Source organism: Staurois parvus, unplaced genomic scaffold, assembly GCF_062004578.1.
Source record: "Staurois parvus isolate SC_StPar_1 unplaced genomic scaffold, SC_StPar_1.0 ptg001131l, whole genome shotgun sequence".
In the NCBI taxonomy this organism is placed as follows: domain Eukaryota; kingdom Metazoa; phylum Chordata; class Amphibia; order Anura; family Ranidae; genus Staurois; species Staurois parvus.
In genome coordinates this window covers 771,153-782,378 of record NW_028318927.1, presented here as the reverse complement: position 1 = coordinate 782,378, position 11,226 = coordinate 771,153, and the positions used below count along the sequence as shown (strand labels likewise).

Genomic DNA, 11,226 nt, shown 5'->3' with positions numbered 1-11,226 from the left:
CCTTAGTTTTACAAGCTCCTCAAGGACATTAGCAGTGGGAAGAGCACCCACCTCCTGCATGATAAGATGGGCAAAAACCAGGCTCACAAAGTCTTCTTAAATTCACAGAAACCTTTTCATCACTGCAGTTTTTTCCATGATGTCAAGGCTTCCCCCTCATCGGGTCAAAAAAGTCCGGCTCTCCAAAGCTGCCATGAAACCCTTCTCAGCATGCAAATCTTTTTTACACATTGGTGGGGACACCTTCTAGCTTTTGGAGACACTTGAAAATTCTACATTGATGCTTTGGGAGAAAAAGGTGGTATCGCAGGGTCACTGGGCTCCCTCCTGCCTCTTGGACAAAGGTGTCATGCACCCAGTTCCCGTTGCAGAGTAATGTCAAAGGTTTTATTTTAATCTCTTCTTGGCTCCCAAAACTAAAAAGGGCATAAACTATATTCTGAATCACAAAGCTTTGAATATCTTTGTTGGGTTGGATGAAATTTTCCAGGTTTATCATTGCTTCTTTCCATCAGATTTCCTGCCTTTGGTGGACATTAAAGATTCATATCTGCATATACCTGTTCTTACAACTCACCACCGTTGCCTCTATTTCATTGGATGTCCTCCCCACTACCACTCTGTGGCTTATCAATTTTGGCTTTTTCTCTGCACGTCAGGTGTAAACACTTCAGCAATTGATTTTGATCCGGGACCTGTAACCGGGGCATTGCTTAGAGTGCCTAGGCCTGCTCTTCACTACACACTGGACCTGACAATTTCTTTCCCAGGAAAAACCTCAGATTCTTCAGTCTGGTTTGAGTGCTGCAATCTCAGAGTAGGCAGACTTTCTGTGTGAGAGTTCCTGGACTGATTGAATGTATAAAACCCCAAAACATGATATATTTTCTGAAAGTAAACACCGCAAAGAATAAAATAGTGGTATTTCCAATTTTTTCTGACGCAAAAGGTCTACAAATTGCTACATTTCAGTAAAAAAAAAAAAAAAATACACTATAGTTAATTTTAGGGCACATAAACAAAATTAATTACCCAATTTTTTTTATAAAACATAAAAGATGAGGTTGCACCAAGTAAACAGATACCCAATAAGTCAAACCTTAAACCTACATGTGCTCATGAAATGACAACAAACTTTAGTACCGTATATTTTTTATAGGGGACTGTTTAACCCCTTGCTCTCTTGAGGATTTACCCCCCTTCCTGACCAAGCCATTTTTTTGCTATGTTACTTTGACAATTGTGCGGTCATGCAACACTGTACCCAAATGAAAGTTACGTCCTTTTTCCCCCACGAATTTAGTTTTCTTTCGGTGGTATTTGATCGCCTGTGCGGTTTTTATTTCTTACACAGCCATCCAAAGCAGTTTACCCGAGCTGACAGGGAAGAGAACTGTTAGTAACCAAAACAGTTCTCCTCCCCGTCAGAGAGCCTCAGTAATTACCGGGCGCCAGCGAGTGATCAGCCGGGACCTGGTGATTGACAGCCGCGGCTGGCGGAACGGGTAGGGGGAAATGAAACATATTATATATATATATAAATAAATAAATAAAATGTGATTTTGCACACCCATTGTGCCCTGTAGCAGTATTTCTGCTATAGGGCGGTTGGGAAGCAGTAAACTGCATGAAAAGAAAAAAAAAAGAAACATTCCCTGCAAGGTACAGGCATAATGTGCTCCTATGCATTACATACTAGCACATTATGTAAAACTTGCCTTAAAACGAAGCCCTCCAGTGGCGTGCTGTCACTGCTGTAAAGGCGCTCCTGCGCATTGAAGTCACGGGCCACGGCACATGGCTCTGAAGGAACGGCGCATGAGCCAGCTAAAAAAAAAAAACCCTGAAGATCTCCTATACGTTGCATGTTTAGGAGATATTAATTTTACCTACAAGTAAGCATTATTAACAAAGTGGGTTTACTACCCTTTTAAAACCCCCCTATAAGTTTAGCATTCCAGTCCGACATGTGTGGTAATATGTAACGTGCATCACAATCAATGGTGCCCCATCATTGCTGGTAATGGAAGAAATAGTGCCCATTGTTGGTGTCAGCGGGAGGAGCAATGCCCCATTGTTGGTGTCAGCGGGAGGCGCAATGCCCCATTGTTGGTGTCAGCGGGAGGCGCAATGCCCCATTGTTGGTGTCAGCGGGAGGCGCAATGCCCCATTGTTGGTGTCAGCGGGAGGCGCAATCCCCCATTGTTGGTGTCAGCGGGAGGCGCAATCCCCCATTGTTGGTGTCAGCGGGAGGCGCAATCCCCCATTGTTGGTGTCAGCGGGAGGCGCAATCCCCCATTGTTGGTGTCAGCGGGAGGAGCAATCCCCCATTGTTGGTGTCAGCGGGAGGAGCAATCCCCCATTGTTGGTGTCAGCGGGAGGAGCAATCCCCCATTGTTGGTGTCAGCGGGAGGCGCAATCCCACATTGTTGGCGTCAGCGGGAGACGCAATCCCCCATTGTTGGCGTCAGCGGGAGACGCAATCCCCCATTGTTGGCGTCAGCGGGAGGAGCAATCCCCCATTGTTGGCGTCAGCGGGAGGAGCAATCCCCCATTGTTGGCGTCAGCGGGAGGAGCAATCCCCCATTGTTGGCGTCAGCGGGAGGAGCAATCCCCCATTGTTGGCGTCAGCGGGAGGAGCAATCCCCCATTGTTGGCGTCAGCGGGAGGAGCAATCCCCCATTGTTGGCGTCAGCGGGAGGAGCAATCCCCCATTGTTGGCGTCAGCGGGAGGAGCAATCCCCCATTGTTGGCGTCAGCGGGAGGCGCAATCCCCCATTGTTGGCGTCAGCGGGAGGCGCAATCCCCCATTGTTGGCGTCAGCGGGAGGAGCAATCCCACATTGTTGGCGTCAGCGGGAGGCGCAATCCCACATTGTTGGCGTCAGCGGGAGGAGCAATCCCACATTGTTGGCGTCAGCGGGAGGAGCAATCCCACATTGTTGGCGTCAGCGGGAGGAGCAATCCCACATTGTTGGCGTCAGCGGGAGGAACAATCCCACATTGTTGGCGTCAGCGGGAGGAACAATCCCACATTGTTGGCGTCAGCGGGAGGAACAATCCCACATTGTTGGCGTCAGCGGGAGGAACAAGCCCACATTGTTGGCGTCAGCGGGAGGAACAAGCCCACATTGTTGGCGTCAGCGGGAGGAACAATGCCCCATTGTTGGTGTCAGCGGGAGGAACAATGCCCCATTGTTGGTGTCAGTGGAAATAATAGTGCCCTATCAATACCAATGGGAGAAATAATGCCCTATCATTGGTGTCAGCGAAAGGAATGGTGTCTCATTGTTGGTGTCAGCAGGAAGAATAGTGCCTCAAAACTGTGGGAGGAACAGTACCCTAAAGGGTCGGATAAAAGCAAGCAATAGGGCCACATGTGACCCGCAAGCCACAGTTTGGAGACCACTGCTCTAAACTTATGAAAGGTAAAGTCTAATTGGTTCCTTTGGGCTGTTTGATATCTTCATTGGTTCATTGCAACTTTCAATAAGTGTTAAAGGGAAACGTGACATCTACAAAACAAAGACTATCACCATGAATTCAGCTTCAATAAAAAGAAAAAAGTCAGCTGAAGACCATTTTATAGTAAAGTCTCTGTATAGGAACATTGCATACATACATATTACAAACGTCAGCTCATACACATCCCGCTTGTGTCCCATCATCTATAGCAGTGGTTCTCAACCTGCGGGTCGCGACCCCTTTGGGGGTCGAACGACCCTTTCACAGGGGTCCTTTAAGTCTAAGACCATCAGAAAACACATATTTCCGATGTGTAAAGAGCAGCTACTGTGCTGAAAGCAGCTACTGTGCTGAAAGCAGCTACTGTGCTGAAAGCAGCAGTATTGGAGGTAAAATGACACTTCATGAATTAGAATTACTGGGTAAACAATTTTATTGTTGGGGGTCACCACAACATGAGGAACTGTATTAAAGGGTCAGGGCATTAGGAAGCTTGAGAACCACTGCTCTATAGGATATAGATCCAGTCTTTAAGAACTCAAGAAACTTTTTTCCCTGCAGCAACCAGTCCCCAGCAGACATGTTTCCAGAGCAGTATAGAAGATGGAAGGTGAAAGGGCTGCTATGGAAAGGTCCATCGTTTCTTCAATACAAATCTAACAGTACATGGTGATCACACTGTATCAGGACTGCCATGGTCTGGGTCTGCAGGTGGTTTTGTGGCCATGACAGCTGCAATGGCCGCTTTTTCTTCCTCACGCTGCATTCTCTTCACAGCCTTTAATTTCCTCTTCTCATCCTTCTCCATGTCTTTCAACATGTCTAGGAACTTGGTGCTGCGGGGATCCACAGTGACACCAAACTTCTCATGGGCTATCGCCAACAGACGCAGCTTTCTGTCTTTATCCTCCTTCTCCTTCAGCCGAGCCTCTCGTTTTTCTCTGCGCCAATCTTCCACCATCTTGGGCATCTTCGCCATGTTGGCAGCGATCAGACGTTCCCTTTTAGAAATAAAAAAAAATGTTGGAAATGAGTGAAAGCGCAAAAGTCACGTGCATAGTGCAATAAAAAGAAACCGCTATATTTCCGGCTTGGAAGTTTGGGTGTCACAGAGGTGGATTCCATTAGCAGATTATCACTGTTATACAGTATATATTGTTTGGTATTCAGATTTAAAATATTGTCAAAGTTTTTTTTTTTTTTTTTTTGGAAAAAACTACGGTGCTGCAGATTTTTATTCCTTATAGCATGTAATACACTAATATTCATCACATTGGGCCAAACAAATTCTTACTTTAGTATCTTAAACTGCCCCTGTGCCCAGACTATGGACATTAACCCCTTGGCGCCGACGTCACACAAATATGCGGCCTCACAGAACTGGGCTTTTTTCTGTGGGGCCACATATTTAAAAACCTGTCTTTCTGCCAGGAGCGCGCCGCACAGCACGCTCCCAGCACAAAGACCGCGGTTACTGAGAGCACCGGGTCCCGCTCTAACGATCAGGACCCCCGATTCTGGGTCACATGATCACTGTGATAGCCTCTGATTGGCTATCACAGTGATCAGTCACTGTACAGCCCGGCCCGCTTGGGTTTTTTTTCTCTCTCTATGAATGGAGGAGAGAGATACATTGTATCTCTGTAACTCCTTGCATAGAGGTGGAAAAAAAAATGTTTGTAAAAAAAAAATAAAAAAAAGATAAAATATTAAAAAATAAAGAAAACATACCTAGATCAAGGTTTGATTTAGTTCTCTAGTTCAGCGCCAGAGTAAGGCTACGTTCACACTAGCCTTCTGTGCAGGCGGCAGAGAGGCGTTTGGGAAGCGTTTTTACCGCTTCCCAAACGCCTCTGCCAATTCAGCACATTACAGCACATGGTGCTGTTCTAACAGGAGCGTTTGCGTCGCGTCGCGTTGCGTCTCGGCAAAACGGACGCCTCTGGTCGAGTCAGGAGGCTTTGAAGCCTCCTATTCTCGTCTATGGTGCCGCTCCGCAAACGTGCGGTTGCGACGCGGTTGCGGGGTGTTTGCGGAGCGGTAACACCACTCAAATGCATTATAGGCGTTTGTGGGGCGTTATTAACGCTCGGCAAACGCCTAGCAACCACCGCTAAACCGCGCATGCGGCGTTTTCGGAGCGTTTGCCGGGCGTTAAAAACGCTCCTCAAACACCGGACCAACGCTTGCCAAACGCTATAGGGGCGTTTGGCAAGCGTTGGCAAAACAGCCTAGTGTGAACGAGCCCTTAGTGTCTGGGTCAAGGTCAGGGGCGGAATGACCATTTGGAAACTCGGGCACTGCCTGAGGGCCCGGGGTCAGTAGGGGGCCCCATGAGATGCCCCTGGTACCTTTTTCATAGGTTTTTTTGAGTTTGGGCAAGGACACAGGGGCCCCATGATCCCCCATTTCCCCAGTCCCCATGAGTTGTCAGTTCGCCCCTGGTCAAGGTAAAAGGTCAGGATTTGAAAAAAAAAATTGGTGTCAGTTAAGTGTGTTTTAGGTAAAAAAAAAAATGTGCACTACTGTTTCTAAAAAAAAGAAAAAAAAAAGAAGATAAATAGATAAATATTACAACATAAAGAAAAAATACTTAGATCAAGGTTTGATCTAGTTCAGTTGCAGGGTAAGTGTTTGGGTCAAAGGTCAGGATTTAAAGACAATTTTGGTGTTAGTGTGTTTTAGGTAAAAAAAAAAAAAGACAAAAACAAAATGCGCACTATTGTTTCTGGGCTGTACTCCGGGTACAAACAACAAATAACACACATATATGGTAACCCTGCGATCGACAAGAGCTGGAGAATTTATTTTGGGTTGTTCTTTGGTGGTAGGTTATGGTTGTAACAAGAAACACACCGCTACAATAAAAAGATTTTTTTTTTTTTTTTTACTATTTTGGGCCAGTTTTCCTTTGATAATAAAAGAAACAGGAGCTATCCATTACCATTTACCAAATGAAAGCCCAATATGTCCTGAAAAAAAAAATTGCAGTATAATTCACCTGGATGTACAAAGTAGTTGTGATGATATGGATGGTTTTACTAACACGTCAACGTTGCAAAATTGTGCTTAGGCTTTTAGATTTGTTTTACTCTTAGGTGTGAAGGGGTTAAACTATGTAGACGTTACTTTATTTACATATTAGAAACAATAAAGCCATGATTTCACTGCCTCTGTCCTCAACATTGAAAATGTATTTCTACACAATGCCTAAAGATACAGAGATGAACTAGGGTTTGTGCTTCTACTTCTTGTGTAGAATATGTAAATACTTCATTGAGAAAAGATACAACAAATGTATAAAGTGCTTTAGGTGTCCCTCAAAAAAAAAATTTAAATCCTTAGCAAAATAATATACTGTATATAAACCAAAGAAGAGAAAAAAAAAAGTTTTCTCTTTCTCAAAAAATTAAACAACTATTAGATGTGGCCCTTTGCTTGCCTTTATCAGGCCCTCGGGGTACTATTCCTGCCACCAATACAAGGCACTATTCCTCCCACTGACACCAATGGGACATAATTCCTGTCACTGATACCAACAATGGGACATAATTCCTGTCACTGATACCAACAATGGGACATAATTCCTGTCACTGACACCAACAATGGGACATAATTCCTGTCACTGACACCAACAATGGGACATAATTCCTGTCACTGACACCAACAATGGGACATAATTCCTGTCACTGATACCAACAATGGGACATAATTCCTGTCACTGATACCAACAATGGGACATAATTCCTGTCACTGATACCAACAATGGGACATAATTCCTGTCACTGATACCAACAATGGGACATAATTCCTCCCACTGACACCAACAATGGGACATAATTCCTGTCACTGATACCAACAATGGGGCACTATACCTTCCATTAACACCAACGGCAGGGCACTCTTCTTCCCACTGACACCAACCATGGGATACTATTTCTTCCCCTGGCACCAACAATGGGACATAATTCCTCCCACTGACACAAAAAATGGGGCACTATACCTTCCACTAACACCAACGGCAGGGCATTCCTCTTCCCACTGACACCAACAATGGGACATATCCTCTCATATCCAGTTTTTCCCACCACTTCCTGTCCCATAGCTGAAACAGGAAGTGAGAGGAAATCTCCCTAATGGGGACACTAGTTCAGGAATTTCCTTACTTCCTGGTTGGCTATGGGACAGGAAGTGAGGAGAAATCTCTCCAATGGAGACACTAGTTCAGGGATTTCCTCTCACGTCCTGATTTGGCTAAGGGACAGGAAGTGAAGGGAAATCTTTCAATTAGGACAGTAGTTCAGGGATTTCCTCTCACTTCCTGTTTTGACTATGGAACAGGAAGTGAGGGGAAATCTCCGAATGTGGACACTAGTTCAGGGATTTCCTCTCACTTCCTGTTTTGGCTATGAGACAGGAAGTGAAGGGAAATCTTCCAATGGGGACACTGGTTCAGGGATTTCCTCTCACATCCTGTTTTGGCTATGAGACAGGAAGTGAAGGGAAATCTTCCAATGGGGACACTAGTTCAGGGTTTTCCTCACTTTGGAGAGATTTCTTCTCACTTCCTGCTTCAGCTATGAGACAGGAAGTGATGGGAAATCTCCCAATGAGGACACTAGTTCAGGGATTTCCTCTCACTTCCTGGTTGGCTATGGGACAGGAAGTGAAGGGAAATCTCCCCAATGGGGACACTAGTTCTGGGATTTCCTCTCACTTCCTGTTTTGGCTATGAGACAGGAAGTGAAGGGAAATCTTCCAATGGGGACACTAGTTCAGGGATTTCCTCTCACTGCCTGTTTTGGCTATGAGACAGGAAGTGAAATCTTCCAATGGGGACACTAGTTCAGGGTTTTCCTCACTTTGGAGAGATTTCTTCTCACTTCCTGCTTCAGCTATGGGACAGGAAGTAAGAGGAAATCTCTCAATGAGGACACTAGTTCAGGGATTTCCTCTTACTTCCTGGTTGGCTATGGGACAGGAAGTGAGGGGAAATCTCCGCAATGGGCCCCTGAAGACATAAATAATCCCTGACAGGGGCTCTAACCCTCCCTTAGTCCATATAAAAGATGTGATTGCTGTCTATGCCGGGTACTGACCTCTCCCGCTTCTTCATCAGCTCTTCCATCTCTTTGGCCTCCACGTTGCTCAACATCTCCCTCAGACTCCGGTACCACTCCTTCTCCTCCTCCACCACCATCTGCAGCTCCTCAGGGCTCGGCCACAGCTGCTCAGGCTTCACCCAGGAGGCGCTGCCATACTGGCCGTACAGCTTTGCCTCGTAGGCTGGGCCCTTCTGCCACTCCTTCGTCTTCGGGTCGGCGGGATCCGGGATGAAGAAGCCGCTCAGGTTCAGAGGCACCGGCTTGGCGTGATAACCGGCTGCCGGCCACGGTAAGGTCACAGCCCGCAACCTAGACCAGCACCGCTGTATGGGCAGCGCCATCTTGGAAACCCCCTGACAGGAGAGGGGCCTTACAGTGTGGCGGAAGAGCAGAGACAGCACTGAGCTCTACGTGGGGCTTAATCGAGGCGTCCTATGTAATGCTTGCGTTTGGCAGGGAGGAGGGTGTCCACGGCGATGCCTGATCTGCACACCTGTGATTGATGTTGATGGCACTAATTGCCTATATAGGGGAGGCAGGTGGGAGCAGGTAGTGTGTGCTGGACAGGAGAGCCTGCTGGGTGGCAGCCTGAGGAGTGGATAGAGAGCCTTGTGTGAGTACTATGGGAGAAGGAGGGTACAGGCACCAGCAGTAATGGGTGTTCTTCAGCTGTATGGAGGGTTACAGAGCTCAGGAAGATGAATAACATTTCTCTCATTATTTGGTATATATAAATATTTTTTTTTCCATATGTGATATGGATGGTAAGGTTTATGGAACAAGTATTCTCTAAATCAAATCTCACACCTGTTGCCTGCAGACTGGTAGACTTTACCTGGATCTATGGAGACCATGATGTAAGGGGGGTTGCTGTGGGGTGGGGAGAAATGCTACTGGGTGTGCCCAACCCCCCCCCCCCTTTGATAAGAGGAGCACTCTGTTTGTGGGACTCTAATGGATACCCTGATGTAAAATGAGGTCTCTGTTGAGAGGGGAGGGGGGGGGGGACACAAGAAACTCTCCTGTGGTGCTCATTCACAGATCAGGTGCTGTTAATGGATTTGGTGAAACGAATCCCTGTTGGTGTTTGATTAGTAATGTGTGGTCTGCTCATTGACCAACCCTTGCAAACACAATACAATGTAACAAATTGTTCATACTGGGACATGTGACAATAACTAATCTCAGAGGGAAGGCTGTAGAATGAGACCTCTATACAGACACTAATAGGACCAGGTTGCTGACTCCAATCTGGTTTGGGAAGACCGATATCTGACATGGGGGAAGGGGAGAGAGGCTATCAAGGAACTAATTTAGTATGTCAATTCATTTAAAAAAAATCATTACAATCCTACTCTGATCAGGGCTGCTGTTTGAAACCATATAGCCAACCTGACAGGGCTCTCTTGGGGGAAAAAAAACCCTGTTTACTATGCTTCAGTTATGAATGAACACGGTGATTTGTACCAATCACTCATTGTGTTCATTCTGGAAAGGAAGGGGCCCGTAAATGTGACCTATTTACTGGACCCCCCACTCTGCATCCTGAAGGATCCTATTGTGTGACTGCAACTGCTGGTGGGATGGAGAGGAGGGAAGCTAGCAGCACTGTGGGGGCACACAGGGGAATTTGGGCAGCAGGAGGAAATGTATGGTGCACAAGGAGGGTGATGGGTGTCGTGGGGACAGTTACTGGAACTAATCCCTCTGCAGTAGCTGAAAGCCAGTGGGTGGGAGAGAAGCCAGCTTTCAGCTGCTGCAGAGAAACATACAGGGGATCGGTTCCAGTGCCAGTCACCCTCCCTGCCCACATTTGCTTCACCCAGCTGCCTGGGCCCCCTGATGGCTTGGGCCCTGTACAGGACAGGTGATGCCCTGATTATTTCACTCACTAGAGTGAAATGTTTGCAGGCATGCCATTCTTGTTGTATTTATTTTAGGTACTTATATTAGCACCATCAATTTACGCAGAGCTTTACATATATTACATTCATATCAGTCCCTAACCCTCAAGGGGTGTACAATCTAAGGTCCCTAATTCACATTCATACACACACATACTAGGGACAATTTAGACAGGAGCCAATTAACCTACCAGCATGTCTTTGGAGTGTGGGAGGAAACCCATGCAGGCACAGGGAGAACATGCAAACTCATGGCAGAAGTTCATAACTGTAGGCAGATGGATGGCTTGAGCTACTGGAGGTGCAGAGCAGACAGGTGCCTTAGAGAGCAGGATGGAAAGCCTGGAGCATAGCAAGAAGTGCAGGGGGTTCAGCTGATGTGTGCGCTAGCAAATCAGTGGATCTGCAGATCACTAGATCCAAAGGTTTGCTGGAAAGGACTGCTGGGCAGGAAAGGATAAGCAGACTGGTCACATCACTGAGGGAGGGAGCATGTCTCACACTCACTCTTGGTGGAGTTACCAGGCTACTCATCCTTTCCTGCCCGGCAGTCCTTTCCAGCAAAGCTTTGGATCTAGTGATCTGCAGATCCACTGACTTTGCTAGTGCACACAGCCGCTGAAGCTCTTGCACTTCTTGCTACGCAGGTGTTTAATATGTAAACTGTCTTGAGAATACAGAGTTACAAATGTCCTATCTATGTCAAAGCCTCAAACAATGAGCATTGCGTAACAGGACCTGAGATCCTCATCT

The 11,226-nt window shown here is 46.5% G+C and overlaps 1 protein-coding gene across 1 annotated transcript; it reads right to left on the bottom strand.

Annotated features, from left to right (window-relative positions):
* Positions 1–3,566: 3,566 nt before the first annotated feature.
* GADD45GIP1 (GADD45G interacting protein 1) lies at positions 3,567–8,957 on the bottom strand. The gene is made up of 2 exons (XM_089659087.1): positions 8,564–8,957; positions 3,567–4,465 (listed from the first exon to the last, which is right to left on the bottom strand). Exons 1-2 carry the CDS (start codon positions 8,908–8,910, stop codon positions 4,138–4,140), a joined length of 675 nt encoding a protein of 224 aa, XP_089515213.1. The 5' UTR covers positions 8,911–8,957; the 3' UTR covers positions 3,567–4,137.
* Positions 8,958–11,226: the final 2,269 nt, after the last annotated feature.

Bases quoted from the DNA above. Each gene is read 5' to 3' on its own strand.
- GADD45GIP1 (XM_089659087.1), bottom strand. From the start codon at position 8,910: ATGGCGCTGCCCATACAGCGGTGCTGGTCTAGGTTGCGGGCTGTGACC. The intron at 4,466-8,563 runs GTCAGTACCCGG...TATTTCTAAAAG, and splicing joins CTGATGAAGAAGCGGGAGAG to GGAACGTCTGATCGCTGCCA.